Source organism: Embiotoca jacksoni, unplaced genomic scaffold (assembly GCF_022577435.1).
Source record: "Embiotoca jacksoni isolate LCO1_2020_lvr unplaced genomic scaffold, fEmbJac1.0.p SCAF_7, whole genome shotgun sequence".
Taxonomy (NCBI): domain Eukaryota; kingdom Metazoa; phylum Chordata; class Actinopteri; family Embiotocidae; genus Embiotoca; species Embiotoca jacksoni.
Window position 1 is genome coordinate 13,140,474 of NW_027185425.1, and position 19,161 is coordinate 13,159,634.

General features: G+C 40.5%; 1 protein-coding gene across 4 annotated transcripts in view; it reads left to right on the forward strand.

Moving 5' to 3' along the window:
* The window catches only part of adgrb2 (adhesion G protein-coupled receptor B2), a 211,619-nt gene that overhangs the window by 143,638 nt on the left and 48,820 nt on the right, over positions 1-19,161 (forward strand). For all 4 annotated transcript variants that reach the window (XM_069176990.1, XM_069176991.1, XM_069176992.1 and 1 more), the window contains one exon: positions 11,006-11,132. In XM_069176990.1, coding sequence (XP_069033091.1) covers positions 11,006-11,132 — 127 coding nt within the window. The remainder of the gene's footprint in view (positions 1-11,005; positions 11,133-19,161) is intronic.

Genomic DNA, 19,161 nt, shown 5'->3' on the forward strand with positions numbered 1-19,161 from the left:
GGGAAAGGCTACACCCCTGCAGTCTAAAGCAGGATGAGAAAGCATAGAAAATGAATTTGATAGACAGTAAAAATAGAATGAAATTGGTGGCTATCCCTGAGAAGATGGAATTATTTAGCTGTAAATATATATAGGCTCTACATAAATCTACATATGTTTTTGTCTATACAAGGTAACAGCCTAATATTTTACAGCATGTCATAGCTAATAATACAGTGCCAATAATCAGTCAATTACACAGGGGATCTGCCTATGTCTGTTTTTGGATCTGAGCAGAAGCAACAGTTAACAGTTAACATTATATATTTTTGAAATTGTACAAAAAAAAAAAGAAGTTTGTACGCAATTCTTTTTAATGACTCCTCTAAAAATGCATCACTTCAGAACATTTCACATATGCATATTGGTTTTCACCCTTTATCGCAGACAAACACTTAAGCCGCAACACATGCACACAAACACACACACACACACACACACACACACACACACACACACACACACACACACACACACACACACACACACTTAACAGCGTAGCCACCAGGAGGAGAGGGGGTGGATGGCTGATACGGCTTGCTCCACTTTTCCATCTGACAGAGCAGAAGGGATCAAGACTGTGTCAAACAGCGAGTCAGCACGGCAAGAGGGAGTCGGCCAGTAGTAGGGCTTATCTGGGCTCTGTCTCCATTGGGCGATACAGACGTGGTCAGGCTCCCAGCTCGTGTTCCCCTGCTATCACTGAAATCCTTCACGTGGTAGCTTCAGTTATCTGTGCATAAATCTCAGGGGCTGGTTGAGGACAGTCAGGTTCAAGCTACTTTTGATGCCTTTAAGAAGCTTTTCTTTGTCGAAATCAAGTATGTACATGTCTTTAGCTTTGGTTTATTTCTGCTACTGGACTGCTTGGATATATGTGGGTGGCTTTTACGGAGGTAAACATTCTGCTGTTTAACATGGGTGAAGAAGTTATGTAAAGCAAGGTAGGGTTGTTTATTCTGAGGTCGGTCGCTTATTTTACTTAATACGTTATTGTTATTGACTGCATCATCATGTGACCTGCGGGGGTGGCATGGAGCACTGTATCTAACTGTACAGACAGAGATAACCTTTAGAACTGGTGCTTTCTCCTCTGGGCATCATCTTAGATGAAGATGATGTCAGACATTTCTAGAGTTTAGTATTTAAGATTTAGATTAGAATTGGTGAAAAAGAAAGACCCGCTCTTTGCCGACTGTTGGAATACATTGCCTCTTCACTGCTGGACCTGTAGAGCTCAAGAACAACCGGGTAAGTAACTTCTATACCCCCCTTTATGTCTATGGGAGGTCATGTAGTTGCTGTTGTGTTAAGATGTCCCAACAATTTTGCATTGCAAATACTCGCTCACAGGATCTTATGTGTAACCTTCTGTCAAGTACAGTATTTGCCTTCTGTTTATCTTGTTGACTCTCATATTATCCTCTTTACTCTTGTGTCGCTGGAAGTAGGCTGAGCGAGCACTGTGTTAGTGCTTCATGAGCACATGGAGAGTTGTTCCTTTGGCCTTACAAGTCCTCTTTAAGCCCTTTTTAAGCTCTATGTCAAGATGTTTAGAACATGTCCAGTTGCACAGCCTGTCACATTTTCCTTATGACACATTGTATGAAAACCTAGTTGCAAATATGTCCCCCCCTACAAAAAAAAAAAAAAAAAAAAAAAATGCAAGCTCTCTACAGTCAGGATTTATAATTCATTTTCTAGAGGAGCCACTTTCTTCATAGCTACAGTGTGAGGCATGTCCATGTTAACAGAACGCAGGCAGGCAGAACGGCAGACCATTTACGGCTGAAACCAAAACCTGTATCACTGCTTTTCCTGTCCGCTTGCACACGAGGAAGAAAGATAATCCTGGGAAAGAGGCTTATAAATTAGCCCAGGGCGATGCCAGCGAGCAGCAGATTGGGACACTGGAGGTCACTGACAAAGCATCCTCCTCACACGAGAATCAGGGAAGAAGCGGAAAGGACGGTTTTGTGTGACAACCTCACATGACTTGAGCCATGAGAAAGACAAGTAGGATTAGGCAAGGACAGTAGATTTGTGCCTAATAAAGACCTATTCAAATGTTCTTGTTATAGTGTGAAAATGCTGTGAACTGCCTTTGCACCATCCTATAGATCTATTTCTTATTCATATCTCTTGCCTTGTGATAGCTACTTCATAATTTTTTTTCCCCGTTGATCAAGTCAAAGAAGTGATGCGTGCATCAGAAGAGATGCCTAATTATTGTTATTCTCTGACTCATTACATAACACATGGGACTCGCATTGATAAATACTTCAGTTACCTCGGTAGAGATGACATTCAGAAACATAAGTTTGTTCAGTCTTGCACATAAACATCACAAGCTTCATATGATCTCAGGGTATGTTTCAGGGAAAGCTTTATTCCTTCAGATGGAATATCTGGGTCAAATACATGTATGCATTAAGACACACGCGCACACACAACAACTCACAGGCCTACATTGTGGTATAAATATGTGATGGTCAGTCCTGTGTAATAGGTGTTATGTACTGTACAGGGTTGACTAGATCCAGATGATTTGTGTCATGTGACGATTTGCTTCAGTGCGCTCTAGCTGTATTGAGCGGAAAAGGCCAGCACAGTATGTATATACTGCCTCTGGTAAGTGTGCACTCTGGCTCCCTGGTCGTCATAGATGTGATGTCTGACCAGAATTGATGCCATCAGCCAGAAGAGACCATCTCTTCACATTTTCCCTTCCTTCATTTCGGTGGCTTCAATCCTGATTGACACTAAACCCCAGGCATCACAACGCAGTCGCTATACAGTAAACTGTATGTTGACGAGACAAATAACCCACAGCACGTCCTTTGAATGTGAAAAACTTAAAATGTTGGAACAATCAGACACATCCAGAAAGTGTAGTCCAATGGTAACAAGAAAAAAAAAGATTTCTCTTCAGCACTTTGACCAGACAAATATACCTCACACACATGGTCATTGACAATGTCACCTTCTCAAAGGGATGAAATTATCCTTAGACACTTAATACATTTATAATTATATTTGAAATGTAAACTAATTACATTTATTAATAGAAATATATTTTTGTCACAATTACAAATCTGAGCTTCAGGAAATTCGGGGAAAGAAAGGTATTACCGTAACCAGGTTATAATCTATTGATGTCGCAGTTGACATGGTTACAGAAAGCTGGGCCACCAGGTTGACCCTGGCCTTTTGTTCTCCTGGTAAAATACAGGAAGATAATGAAAACATGATTACAAAATTGCAGTTCATGACATGTCGGCACAGAGACTTTAGAGGTCATTCCTGACGTGTTATGTATATCAAGAACCTCAACTTAAGCACCTTGTAGAAGTAATTCCCGTATTGGGAGACAAGGGAAACAGATATTTTTTCTCAGTAATTAGAGGTGCAGATGTGATGACTTTTCTGTTAAGTAATAATACTGATGATGGCTTTTTTCCCAAGTATGCCACGACAGTGTGATGCAAATCCAGGACCTTGAAATTGTACATTAACTATCAACCTGTAATCAATAACAGCAAGCATGGATCACAGCAGGTACAGACAGAGTTTAGTATAAAGTGTAGAAACTAAAGAAAATAACCCTTATACCCATGCACGCCAATAAATGAGCACATACTTGATTGAGCAGGCATGTTGTTATTATTGCCTTTATGTGTCATTGATACTGATGTGCTGTGATGACTTTTAACACATTGGTCTCACTGGATCAATGTCTTCTTGAGGCCATTCACCTCCATGATCCTTAAAATCCTTGTGTACTTCCACAGATGCTCTCCTTCCTACTAGTCCCACTGTCTGTGACTCATTAGCTGTCTGTCGCCGCTGTGTATCACCAACTCGCACTCTTGCCTTTGATGACAGCACTCCCTCTTCCCTTCAAAAATGGCATGAAAACACTGGGTTTCACAGTATCTGTGGCAATTTTGTCACTGACTTCACAACAAATCATCCCCTGAATATTAAACCTGGTCCTACCGTCTTCTAAAGACTTTAGAGCAATTTCATTTGAAAGTATTCCTCTTGTAACAATGACAAAAGTCTGTGATTTACATGCTGCTTATTTCCATCTGTGCGTAAAATTCTTTTGTCATCCCCCAATGCTTCCCTCATCTCGACATTTTATTGCTGTTTGTCTTCTCCTGTGCATATTTTTAGTTTGGTGTAGTATCCTTGCTTGTCTGTGCTTTTTGACCACTGATGACAGAAGATATTTTGCACTGTTTGCCAGACATGAGCAGTGGGAGGTGGCGCAATTAACACGGGGCATGCAATTTACTAATATCAAGTAATAGTGGACTAAACTATTTTTTGTGACTACAATCGACATCAGTTTTGACAGCATTTGACAGCATTTGCCAGCAGCTAAAATTAGCTGATTATGCTAATCCTTATTAAATCAATGACGGCTGTGTAGAACAACATTTTCTCATGTAAAACTGGTTTAAATGCATTGCAGTAACTGTATATTAAATGTTACTTATTGCTTAAAATAAAATATAAGAGCAAGTGAATTTGAACACATTACAGCGCAAAGTCTGAATATTATCAGACTTAATGTGCATTTTGTTCTGTATTCTCTGTCCCTTTCCTTTCAATTAGGATCTCTCTTGTAAAAAGTTAAATACTTTTTCAACATATTAGACAAGCAAATATTTGATCCCCTTAAAAAATACATGCGGAAAAGCAAAAAAAGCTTTTTTCAAAAGCTTATCGAACAAACATATCAAGAGATCTAATATTCTTCTGTGGAAAGAGTAAGTACACATTTGGTCTCACCGGCTAGTATTCCTCCCATCAGCAAAATTAACTTCTTAAAGAAAAAAACGGCCTTAAGAATTTACTTTTGCTAACATAAAATGTAACATAATGCCAATATCTTAAGAGCTCTCCAAAAAAGGGTTGTGGAAGACAAGGAGTCTGTCAAGAGATTTTAAAACAATCTCCAAATTATAAATATGGAAATAAATCAATCCAATGTGAGTAAAATCCTCCACAAGTGGTGCAGATTTCAAAGGACTGCCAATTTGTCCAGTACTGACCGCACCAGAAAATTCAGCCATTTAGTCATCTATTAATTCTGCATTCCCCCAAGACATGGTGAAATTTGAAATGGTATTCAAATCTGGGCTTCGACTAGACTAGGCAGTCCATGCAAAAAAAATCCATTATACAAATTGTACATATTTGACCAGTCTTTGCAAAATGTCCTTGTGAAATATTTGATGTATTTTTTCCACAACCCTTTTTTTGGAGAGCTCTTAAGATCTTGGCATGATGACACCACATTTTAATAGCAAAGAGAACACCAAATCCAGGATGTCAGAGGTTTCAATAAGACAGGCTCCACATGTCACTCTTTATGGAGGGTCTTATCATTGGCACCAAATCTAGAACTCCGAATTAGAATTTTATGAATTTGAAGGTGTGATAAATGTTGGGGTTTACATACTTTTTCCATGTGACTCATCTGTTTTTTTTCTTTTAAATTCAAATAATGAAAATAAGTTAAAAAAGACAGTTTTATGTATCATTTGTCTCAGTATACCACTTTTATCTGTAGCCACAATTTCAAAGAGGATCAAATGTTTCCTTGTTCAAACATGTAAAAAAAGCAAACAATTTCTACGGGATGTACTTATCATTTTTTGTACATGACTCTAAAAAGTTACTTTGACTGAAAGACACGGGAAACGTCATTAATCGTGTGTCTGTATGCGAGGCAGATGGAGGGAGGCTTTATAAGTGGCTTTACTTTCATACAGCAGAAAGCACTGCACTAAGCCTTCCAGTTTTAGGAATTCAAAGCATGTTTAACCTTTTTTTCATTTCCTTTTTCCTTCTTAACAGGGGTCAATTGGTTTTCATAGCCCTGCCCTTTTAGTCAAGAGTTGGTGCCAATTTATTCTCAGTAGACATAAAAGGTCAATTTACGTTGTTGTTCGGGAAGTATTTTTCCAAGCCCCAACAACATTCTACCAGCAATTAGTGAGCATATTGAAAAGCATTTTAAAATGTTCCTGCCGCCGGAGGTCAACATGCTTTTACCTTTCTAGTAAATTATTTCGACAACTACAAGATTGATTGACTTAAACTTGTGTGTTCTCATGAAGTTTGTGACCCCCCCTTACTTTTGCACAAATTTGCTTTTTTGCGTGAAATATCTCAACTCCAATCGTTTGTAAACATATTTGGGTACCCCGCAGTATTAAATCGATAATGGAGTAGGTGATCTCTAATCCTTTGGATTGTGACCACACACCCTTTGGCCTCATATGTACTTTGTGTTTGACCCTAACAGCCACATTTCAGACCATGTTCAAAGATGATGAACACGGAGAATGAAAGAACAGTGTGTGCCGATGACAGCATTAATCTCAAAATAGCACATTGCCTGCGTGCAGCCTTACAGAGGCACTTCCCTGCCGTACACACTCTCAGTCTTGTTGAGTTATATGTGTTGGGTTTTGGCTCAGGTGGTTCAGAGTACACTGTGTAATCACCATGTGCAATGAGGGATAACTACTTGTCAAAATGAGTCCAACTCTCACATTCATTTAAAACACTTTATTCTTTGTCGGAGTCAAGACCAAACAACAGATCTGTTGATTATCGCAATGCTAGCAATCTGTATATTTACACATCTCACAGTTGTTATATATAATGCCAGGTTGACAACTTTGCTGTATACATTTGGGAGCCATAGTATGAAAACCAACCATACTGATACGTAGACCAGTTTGTACATCTGGTACCTGTTTTCTGTGATAAGAAGAGTCGACAGCAGCTTCGGCTTCACTCAAATACTTGAAAAAATAGTCAATTAAAAGCCGTGTCCTTTTAATCTTTCCTCACCAGCTAAGCCTGGATGATAATGCTTCTATGAGCCCAGCGGGAGCCACAGCAGTATCCCTAACCAATGTAGATCCGCAATAAAAAAAAAAAAAAAAGATCAGGCAACTTTGTGGGTGACATGAAATGAAACAAAAGTCAAAGCTTTATTTTTTTCTTTTTTTAACCGAAAGGCATCAAACCTAGCTGAAGTAGATGATGGCCAGCAGTCAATTAAGCTTGAAATTCAGCAGAGGAAACAAAGCGTTCACAGATATGGTGCATTTGTACGCGTGAGCTGGTGTTATCTTCGGCGACTCCCTGCTGGGAGCTGTCAGACAGTTTCTCATTACATCAACTTCCTCTTTGCTTCCAGGCTGGCGTATAGAGTACTTAATATGTATGTTTGTGTCTGTGTTGCATGTCATGCAGACCGCTTGCGACAGTAAATGAAAGGCTTGAAGGCTCTCACTGGAATGTGCAAACCTACATGCATAAGTCAGTCAGGACTTTCCTCTATCTGCAACACACAATCATTGATGCACGTGTCGTCCATACGGCCGTGTTTTACTTGTGTGAGCAGAACCTTTTGCAACTACTTTACTTGACATCTCTTGGGCATTCACATACAAGGCACATACGTTTTTAATTCATGTATGCATATAACCTATCGTAAATAAATCCTCCGTTGGATCAAGATGTGCATATTTTCTTCAATAAGAAATGTAAATCAAACACTGAAAAATACCGCACTAAATTTACACATTTCAGAGGATTTCCTCAAGAAAGGTAACAAGTGCACATATTTCTTTTTCTCACGCTCCCCTTGTCTTTTTCATCCATCTCTCTCTCTCTCTCTCTGACACACACAGAGAAACACACAAAGCCTCGCACCATGTTGCTACCTGTCAAGCTGTCTCAAAGCTTCACTGCTGTGACTCGTTTTCCAATCTTCACTCTTTGAAGTGTCACTGTGCAGATGATGATCATCAGGGAATTGTACTCGCATCTCATTACTGGCATTATAAATTGAGGGTGTATGTTTTTTTTTTGCCGTGTGTGTGTGTGTGTGTGTGTGTGTGTGTGTGTGTGTGTGTGTGTGTGTGTGTGTGTGTGTGTGTGTGTATTTGTGCGCGCATTCCATCATGTTCAAATGTGCTTTTGAAAGTCAATGTTGATACATTCTTGTCATTTAGAGTCACACTGATCATGTCTGAGTGGCCTGTCACCGCAGAAGCATATTTAGTCTTGAGTGATGTGTTTGCACTATACTGAGGTGAATGCGTTGTCATTGACATGTGATCCACGTGCTTTTTTTTTTACTGTTTGCTTTATTTGATTGACAGCAGCTGAAACTGCAAAACAACTGCATGTTTCTTTACATTACTAGTAAAGATACAGAAAAACAATTGTTAATTTGATTTAGTTGTAGTCATATTGATTTTTCATGAAGAGAGATGTTCTATTGACATAAGGCTCTTTTTGGGTCTAACCTTCAAAATAAAAGCATGCTTTTAATTGATATATATAAATCCTACTGTTGCGTCTATTAATAAAGTTCTGAGTGAAATTGCTAAGATATATTGTGCACTACAGAGCAGTAGGTGCCTATAACTACAACATAAGGAGCATACAGTTAACAATAGTTGGAAAAGTTTGAAATGTGTGTGAACAAAAGCACACTATTATGTGTTGAGTGTGTAGTTTGTGTCACACATATACTATAATGTGTGATATTTTCACTTGGTTGATCTCCCCATATTACTGGCAGTAGTATATATTTCATTTGGAGGAATTGACTACTCGTACAATAGGGCAACTTGAGCTGTTTTCCATATATTGTTTTTTTTTATTTATTTAAGATAAAATAAGTAATACACAGGAGAAGGGTATGTTGGAGTTCCTTTTTTTTAGATATTAAACTTTCTGTCGGTTATTTCTCCAAAGGCTGGATAAAATCCGATGTGCTCCTAAAGATGCCATAAATATAACAAGAATTGGGCCAGTTTATAATTTTTCATAAAGTGAAACTTTTTCCAAAGCCCTCCCTGAGATTAAAATGGTGCTCAGATACACCGTTTTGACAGTCAAAGCCCACATTTTTAGTGTATGGAGTGATTCGAAGATTGCAAATTTTATGCAAATCCTTATATAGTGAAGTCCTTATAAGCAACACCATTTATATCAACATTTATCTCCCCATCCGCTGCTGAGGGTACTCATTGCTATTAACGTGGGGTGAAGGTAATTAAGTTCTCCAACAAAGCTTTAGGGGCGGAAGAATCGTGTACACGGTACCATCTACAGTATGATTGCATTTCATCTTTTCTGCTCCATCAATGTTTACAGAAGAACAAACAAAATGAACAAGCACAAGCTGTATTTTGTTTATTTCGTGTCCCGTTTTTAAATGTTGTCATTTTCAGTTTGCAGCATAAATGCGATTATTTTTATTGGCGCCAACTGTTTATTGCCATGATGTAGAGTACATTGTGTTTCCTCTCACACAGATCAGACTCACCAGATATGTTTTCATTACCTTAAATCAAAGATTAACCCTGTAGGGAAGCATTTCTTGTAAACACTCTCGTCCCTCCCCAAGATCTCCCTGCTCCCATGTTAAACACCCACACACTGAAATCAGCAGCTTCTGCAGTAATGCAGCAACAGTGACAGAAGTCATCTGTAACTTCCAATGGATAATTTCCTTTTTTTGTTTCATGCGGGGCTGAAGGCAGCCGGGCTTGAAATCAAACCCGGATCTCTTGTGGTCAGGATGTCGTGCCTGTGTGCTACCTGTTCATCTCCAAAATTCCTTTTTGCCCTGCAAAAAAAACTTTTAAGGGATATTTGTCAGATCAGCTGCGGCGATCAGAAAAGTCTTTGTTCGCTAAATGCTGAAGAGTATTAAGTTTTATTTATTGAAATGTTTTAAACAGTTTTTAATAAACCCTTCTTACATTTAGAAAATGTGGCTTCCTATATTGAGTTTTTCACTGTAATATAAAAGAATTGGACTAAAAAAAAAAAAAAAAACTACAGTTAAACTCCGATTCGGTTACCTCAGCTAATTGGTTTTATCGGGACCCTTTACACCTATTTCAAACCAATGAAAAGAGCACAGAGAAGATCAAAAGAAACACAGAAATCACTAAAACACTGCGAGAAGTTGAGGGTCAGCAATCAATTAAATATTTCTTGACGCCTCTTTTGCGTTGAAGTTAACCTTCTTGACCTCGTCAGCATATCTCTGTAGCTGCTCTTATGTCTCCCATTATGCCTCAACCTGTCTCTGGTGACTGGAATAGAAGTATATGCGGGGTTAAACATGAGGTTAATGTGCAGTGTGAATTGCCGGGGTAATTGGTTCAGTTAGAACCTTATTGATCAACCTCTGCACTCAACCTTCTATTGGAAGCGTTTAAAAAGAAGTGAAAGGTATGAAGCTGGGATGGAAAATAAAGGGAAGAGGATAGAGATGCAGAGCAATGAAGTGTATAAGGTTTCATTGTACGGGATTCTGGGCGCTCGCTTCTCCAGTAACGTGTTGAGTGTCAAAGCAATTGACCATTGAGTACCGCATAACCTCCCATCTGCTATTCAAGCCACATTGTTGTTGTTTTTTGCCAACTGTTTGCTAATGCAACCTTATTCATTCTTCCTCAAGGCTTTTGGGCTCTTAGGGTATTCTTCCAAGTGAAGGGAGATGGTCTGGAGAGAAGAAAAGACGTGAAAGGGAGTGTTTAGGGTACTGAAACACGGAAAAGAAGGAGTGGGGTGGCATTGGTTTTCTAATGGCAACGGAGTAACAGAGCCTGCCGGCGTGCGTGCGTGCTGATCTCTGAATGTTAAACCTACAAAGTGAATGAGTGAACTCGGTGAACTTGATGGTGAAACTCTGTGTCCCTCTCTGACTGCTCCTTTCAGCTGGGGCTTCCTATAAGGTGTTTATAATCATGTGAGAGTTTTTGTTGTTGTTGTTGTTGTTTTTATTTGTCTCGAAGTCACTGTTTATGTCCCCTGTGACACCCCCCCACCCATCCCCATCGCCCCCCCCCCCCCCCCCCCCTTCACCCCCACCCCACCCCCTCTCCTCTCCTCTCTCCACCTCAAGGGAAACTGGCGCGGAAAACTGGGGCACAGAAGGCTGCCAAACGCTCGCGTCAACCACTGTCCACACCAAATGCCTGTGCAGCAGGATATCCACCTACGCCGTGTTAGCGCAGCAAGCTAAAGACCCGGTGAGTCACCAATGCATAGTGCTCTGTGGCACTTGTGTGTGTGTGTGTGGGGGGGGGGGGGGGGGGTGTCAACAGGGAACTACTACCAGGGGCCAGGTCAGTGAGCTGATGAGTTTCAGTATTAATTAAGCTGGCATCCCCTGTCAGATGGATTTTTTTTTTACTGCAAAATACAGCAGCCTCTTAAGGCTGTCATTTGTTGTCTTTATTGCTTTATTGAGACTATGCATGGTGGATGCTGGTGTGGCTGGCATAGCGCGAGGTGTCTTACTTTATAACGAGCATCTTTTCTTGCATGGGTACGGCTTTAGCCTGAACGCTGAGGTCAATTTCAGATTTCGTCACGATACTGCATAAGATGCTATTTTGATCTTTGCTTGTCTAAATATATGTTGATTGGCTGTCACTCCACGCATTATGGAAAATTTTTTGGAGCTGCAATTCGGTAAAGGTCCGGTTTCATTCAGCGAGCTTCTCCCATGTGATTCGGGAGAGAAGAATAAGGAATATCTTATTGTGTCTGTGTGTGATTTTTGCCTGCAGCACATAACCTGCGCTTCTATATATAGTTCAAGGGGCTTGCAGTGTGTGTTTGACATGATTGAAAAAAAGGTTTTTAGCAGTTGTGGGTAATGCCTGTTCTGATACCTTGACCCATTCTCCTGTGTTGCACTAATGGTCATCCAAATACCTCACAGCTCTTAGTTCAGCTTCCTCCCAGAGCCATCTTCCTCATCAAAAAGACCCTCATTCATTTAACACCTTTATTTCACATTTTCTTCCACACACACACACACCTAATCCAGTTTATTATTTACACCCACCGTCTTGCTTCCCATTCTTCTTCTTAGCCATGTTTTCCCCTGATGTCTCTCATGGGTTTTCCTTCTCCTGCTCCTTAGCAGCCTACTTTTGTCACATCCTTTCCACTTCTTTTCACCTTGTTAACACTTTCAGCTTTTGTTCTCACTTTATGCTACAGCTCTTTGATTGCTGTGGTCACAGAATGCTCCGTTTAGCTCCGGCTGTTAATTTGTCTCCACGCTTACTTGCACGTAATGCCCGCGAGGACAGCGATTACATTAAATAATCAGGCGGTGTAAGGAGATGAGGTTTGGCTACATTTTGTTGTCACACATTAAAATCTAGGGGATTTATTTTCTTTTTTTTTTCTTTTTAATTTCCTCTCTCTTAATGGTTAGTTTAGAAAATTGAGCCAGCAAAGCTGATCCCCGGTAAGTGCTGGAAGGTAACTCCATGTGTCACAGAAATGGAAAGTGATTGTGAGGAATGAAGGATTTTGGGGGAGGAAAATGTTCAACCAAAATGAAAAGGCAGGCTGGTCTCAGCTGGCGGTGAGCTGAGAGGGAGACAGAGACAGACAGATGGAAAGTGGTGAATGTTGTCTGTGTTGTAGTAATGCATTAACTACGAGTGTCGATGTGATAAAGAGCTTTACGCTTACGTGCACATCTATCCCTGAGTAACCTTTGCAGAGTAAAACATTGCTTCTGTATCGCACTCACTGGTGCTGTGAATTTTCTTTTTCAAATAGCAGCTGTTTTCCACGAGTAGGCTCTCTATCACTTGTAAACTGTACCATACTTTATCTGTACACGACGACATTGCAGGCAAAGTTAGCGACTAGCAGGTGAACACAGTGGAGCATTTATGTCCATAGAATCTCCACAGAATTCTACCTTTGACTTTTTAATTGAAGAAACTTTCATTTTCCAAGCGTTGCAATTGTTCAGTATTTATAGATGATTAAATCAAGAATGTTTCATGCTCATCCAAACTGTGAAAATGGTTCAACTGTGAGTCACTTACAGCTGTCTGTTGAGAAAATCAAGTAAGCCAAGATGGGGAAGAATAAGGTCATTCAACTTCACAACTCTATGATGATTATTTGTGATTATAGAGAGCAGAAACACAAGCTTGTTTTACTTATTTGATTTAATTGTCAAGAAGCATTCTCTCTCTTTCAGTTAAGTTTGATCGGTTTGGAAATACTGCAGTGGTTTCAGGTGACAGAGTGAGGCTGCATGACTGCAGCATTAAAGGTTCTAAAATGTTTTCGATATTGTGAAGTACTGTCTGGTTTCCTACCTTATTTAAAGCATTTTACTGTAAAACGGCTGGATGGAGCCTTCCAAGTAACAGCTGTCTTGAACTTTTGCTTGGAAGGACCAAGTCATTCAATCCATCCAAACATGGTTAGGCTAAATTGACACTGCCTTAATGTTTAGATGACCTGCCTATAAAGAAAGTAGATGATAAAATATAATCTCACTGTAAATCGTATAAACATTCAATCATCAGTTGGCTTGTACGACTACAGATCTCTGTACCATATGGTCTTATTTTATTCCCCTCTTCTCGGCCCCCCTGCAGTCTTAGGATGGTCATAATAAGGTGATGGCCTTCATGTGAGTAACTGTGGTTATTCATTGTTTTGTCCTTCAAAGCTTAAATTACTTCACAGGGGTCTGGAACCCATTACAGAACTCGGGGAAACAATAATTCCCATAATATGGAAAAATACAATGGCTCTGACCTACAGGCTGAACGGGTCATTCCAGGCGCTGTTTCTAGTTCCTGTGACGCCTCTTCCACCCGAACGGTATTGACTTTTCCCTCGCCACGCAGCAAGCAGGTCGGCCGCGTTGAGTGAAAGAGGGCTAGGAGGGAAAATGCATTGACTTGTGTGGCATTTGTGACATCGGTGGAGAGTGTTGGAGTCATTAGCGATTCCTCATTCAGCGCCCCAGTACCACCATTAGACCCAGTACAGAGGACCCGAAGGTATGGGTCAGTGTTTTTGTGTCAATGGCTTCAGTCGGAAGCTGTTGTGGCTGGTGCTGAGTGCACTTTGTAGCTCTAGGGTGCTCCAGAGTTAGCTTTTTACTCCAGCAGAGATTGGATTGTGTAAAAGAAGAGGGAGATACAAATGGAATTTGGCAAAAGATATATATCTATAAAAAAAAAAAAACAGCAATATCCAGACATGAAAACCCAGGCAGCCATCGACATGGGTATGGATGTAAAAACACTTTCACACGCAAGCATGCATGCATACAAGTCTGCAGACACACACACACACACACACACACACACACACACACACACATGCTCAGACGCTGTGTCCAGCCTGTGTGGCTGTTGGAGCAGAGCTGAGTATCAGCAGCCCAGCTCTGACAGCTTATCCTGGGCCACGGCGCTAGGGACAAGGGAGGCTGAGGATTAACCTCCATGTTTAATAGAAAAGGGAGGGAGGAGGGAGGGGTGAAAGAGATGGAGGGATTTAGAAGCAGTGGTGCCATTACAGGCCGTTTACAGTGGAGCGAGGGATAGCGAGTTAATCCTGTTTACTTTCTATAGCCTCTGAGATTTCCGTGTGTGTGTGTGTGTGTTTTCCTGCTGCACGTTGCTTGAGTGTCTATAGAGAGACCTTCACTATCAGACTCAAGTCAGAGGTTTTCACTTTAGAGAAAACTGATGAGCAAGAGAGGGAGGGAGAAAAGGAGGAGTTGATTGAGTGAGGTCATGAAGCAATATAATAGACCGAGCCACTTAATTCCTAAAATGACTGCAGTGGGGATACAATCCCTACAGATATGTGTGGACTCATTGGCTCCACAGTGCTCATAGGGGTCATGGGATTTGGAGTTGAAGGAGGTATTGGCTTTGTAAAAGTCTGTTTAACATTTGGTGAAGTCAATAAAGTGACTTCTACCTCTTTGCTTCAGTTTTGTCAGCACATTGAGTGCCATCCAAATCGCATTGACGTGGGAAATAATTACAGCTTTCGAGTGCCCCCCTTTTCATAACTTCAGTGGGATTCATGGCTCGTGCTTGCCTAAGCAGGTAACCAGAAATGTGTAGCGGAAGGGTCAGTGGTTCAAACAGCACCTGAGACCTTGATTCAGTGAGCGTAGTTGAGTTCACAAACACCTTGAATAAAAGGAGAAAAACAACCACAGCCGACATGGAGAAAGGAAAAGGGGTTTTCTATAATATATTTATAATCCAATTACTGTATCAAAGTCATTTTCTCAATAGAACACGATCGGAAATTGTGTCTTTCTCCTGTAAAGGAGTTCTCGCCGCTACTTTTGCCTGCCACACCAACTGCTTTTAGGCCAAATCATTCTCACAAAATGATTGGCTCTACTTTAGATGAATTGAGTCTGTTTCATTGGCTATCATTAGTGCCTAAGGCACCTAATCAGAATGGAAACATTTCAGAGCTGGGTCTATCATTTAGACTGTTAATGGCCACCATGCCGGATTTGACTGTGGAAGGATGATAGGGATGACTGAGGCGCTGCGAGATGGCAGCTCATATTCTAACTTATTATAACTGGACACAATGTTTAAAAAGGAAGCAAGGCCAGTGTGAGATGAAGCAAGACCACAAGGTTAGAGTATGCAAATATTTTGCTCTTGTCAACTGTAATTAAAGGATGAGAGTGACTAACATTTATGAGGGACTCGGAGCGAAATTGTTTTGGAACCTTTGAATATGTTGTGGCATTAATTGAAGGCTAGCTAAATGACAGCTGTGTTGACTTGATAATTAGAGTTGAGAAATTGAGTGGAAAGTGTGTCCCTCTCAACAGTGTTGTACGAGGTCAAGATGTGATGGATGCGTGTTTTGACCGACTTTATTTTCTATTCTTTTATGTGAATTACAAAATGTCTGTGACACATGGCAGATAAGATTATAACCTCCTACAATTTGATCCTTTGTGAACCCACAAGCCCTCTTACACTGTACCTACGACTAGTCCACAGCAGGCGTCTCCAGCCTTCTTTCCTTCAACATCTACTTTGACAAAATGAAAGTGTCTGAGAGCTGCTCATGTTTAGTAACATTTATTCACATAGTTGATCTCTACCCAAACTAGCTGAATAATCTCATGTGTACAATAACAAATTGATACTCACCACACACATACCTAAACATTTACTGTGGGAGACACAGCATTCGTAAAGAAATAGCACATCTTGGTGTTACTGATTTTGAATTTGCACGTTGTGTTGAAGGCCTTTGTTTTCTGGCTGATGTTCTACATTTTGCATCAACAAGCAATGTAAGTCTCCAACAGGATGCAACAAAAAAAAAGCTACAAGTAAGGATAATGCCAGAACGTGATAGGAAGACTTCACTTTTCATGTCAGCCTGTCAGCCCTCCAGGTTGTAACAAACTGAAGGAGATGGTTTGTCTCGGGGCCTCTGAAGTCAGAGCGTGTCAAGTTGAACCCTCGAGGGTTTTGTGAATTGATTCAATTGAAGCGTTTCGCAGGTACTATTTACCTGGCAGCAAAACAGGCAACCGAATAGCTGGATTGCCAGTTTAGCGAGATGTCGACTTTAACGTCCCTGCAGTGGCACATCCCTCCTTTGTGTAGTGTGTTTGTATGTACCTGTGAGAGGACAAAAGGAGCAAATGACTGAAAATGTCACCTCTTCCAGAATTATTCAGCATTTCACGAGGGGCATAGCATTTCCGTAGCTTACAAGGGACGATGAGACACGCTGCAAAAAATGCCATACTATGAGAGGTGATGAATACTCACAGATTTACACATATTGAGTATTCAGAGCCTCAGCTTGGCCTTGCCAGAAAACCAGCAATATTGTTTGTGTTCAAATGCATAAAGTGACCTTCAGGATGCTTGCCTTTTCCTGACAAGGTCCTCCTGAGGCCATGCCCGTCATTATTGTTGTTACTCTACCCTCTGAAGACCTCTTTGAGAAGGACTGAATGGATGGCTTAAAAAGCATGTGTCTTTTACATGCTGTTTGCATCCCATGTTCCACCTACATTAAAACATGTTTCACCTACATTTAAAAATGTTTCCCTAAATTTAAACCTGAATTGAGTGATTTGTTTTTTTTGGCCACTTTGGGGCAGCAGAAACAAACTACAAATGCAACATTAAGTACTCATATATAAAGTTGATGAGCAAGAAACATGTTTCTTAATTACACATCCAGCATTCATTTGTAGTCATGTTCACAGCTCCTGAAAATTTGACATCCAGTACTCAGTCCCCTTTTTGCTCTGATTTGCTCTCTGACAACTCCAGAGGAAAATCCACTCCGTAGCTTTTTGGCGCCGTCTGTCATTTGGTGCCGGTATAAAAATGGGGATTTGTAAAACCTTCTTTCTGAAAACAGCTGCATGTTCAATCTGTATTCTGTACAACATTGTTAAGAAGAGGGGGGCTGAACTTCAACAGTTTATTTATGGGCAAAAACAAAGAGCGGAAAGCTGTTAAAAGACCCAGTAGAGCTGAAAACAACTTCAGAGGCTATAATTACTTGTGGTAGAAGCAAATTATTTCACATATACAAAGTCATTAGACCAGATGTTTATATAGAACTATTGATTACGGCAGCTTAAATTGTCGTTGGTGTGTGACGAAATACCTGCAAAATTAATGATGTTCCCTTCAACCTCTGTTGATTTGTGTGTTTTTTGTGTTTGTTACCAAATGTTTACATGCTAAATTAAGATGAAGTGAATGTGAAAATGAAACACATTATACATTCCAAACATCAACATGTTAGCACTGTCTTTATAAGCTTTTTAGCTGCCTATTTTAGCAATTACCGATCTGTGATCAGCAATGTGTGAGCTATCTTCAACCTCAACAAGACATTTTAGCTGCCTGATGTAACCAAACCTGAAAACAATAATGATAATAATAATAATAATAATAATAATAATAATAATAATAATAATGATAATAATGTGTATACAAACCTTTCATACAATAAATCAGCTCAACGTGATTTAAAGCATGACAATGAAATGCTGTAAGTGCTTCACATAAAAACAGATATTAGGAAACATATCATCTCATTAAATGCTCTGATGAACAGTAATAAATGCCCTTGTCAAGCAATGACGTGAGACCAATGCTACATTTTTGGTATGAGAACATATTTCAAGGATTAACAAAAAAGTCTTTAAAAGTATACAGCAGACTTTTCTGGATTTATGAGACAACCTATAGACAAACAGCCAACAGAAGATGGGACCATAAGACAGGTCACAAACCTGCTGCATGAGTGGAGATAAATACACAGAAGGATACACACACTCGGTGCAAGTTCTCTAGTAGCCCTCATATCAAGGATGCATTTTTAAGAAGTGCAGCATTGTGTAATCTCAGCACGTCCTTGCAATAGACAAGGTGATGAAAGAGTTAATGGAAAAGAAGCATAGAGGTACCGGTGGACATGGAGAGAGAGAGAGAGAAGAAAGGGAGCCGCTGGTGTGCAAGAAGTAAAAAGGGGGAGTGGAGGACCGGTGTGGGAGGGACAGAAGGAGGCGGGGGGGGGGGGGGGGGGGCTGGCAGGATAGGTAGGAGTGGAGGGTGGAGGAGTGTCAGTGAGAGGAGATAAGTAGGTTAAACTTCCTGAGCTGAAAATAGCCATCTTCTCCATCACATGGTAGCCAAGCTGCCCAGGGGAGCCTGGCCATATACAGCACAGCCTCCGTACGCTCTTTCTAATCTGTACTCTCTCTGTCTGTGTTTTTCTCCCGTTTTCACACACATGCTGTGAACCCACCAAAACTCCACACACATCTCCTCCAACTGCGACGAGATATCACTATAAGTATCTATTTGGGGCAGGGCATGTGTGTGACCACACTGAAAGCCTCGGGCCTGATCTGTCATGTTTGTGTGGGCGTTTCCTCTTTTTGTTCCCTCCTTTGTAGCATCACTCCACATTATGAAATGAGACACTTAATCTCATTACACACACACACACACACACACACACACACAACCTACCCATGCCAATTGTGAATCCGCTATTAGACAAATTGACACTATGAAGCGCTGAGGGACAATTTGTGGATGTATATTGAGTACATTACAAGTAGGAGTATAATTCATTGTATTACCTAGGAAAAGAGACAGAGAGAAAAGGGAATGCAATAGGCTTGTAAAATGTGTGGATGTGTGTGTGATTGTCATTCCCCATTCATCCCCCATGTTAGATCTG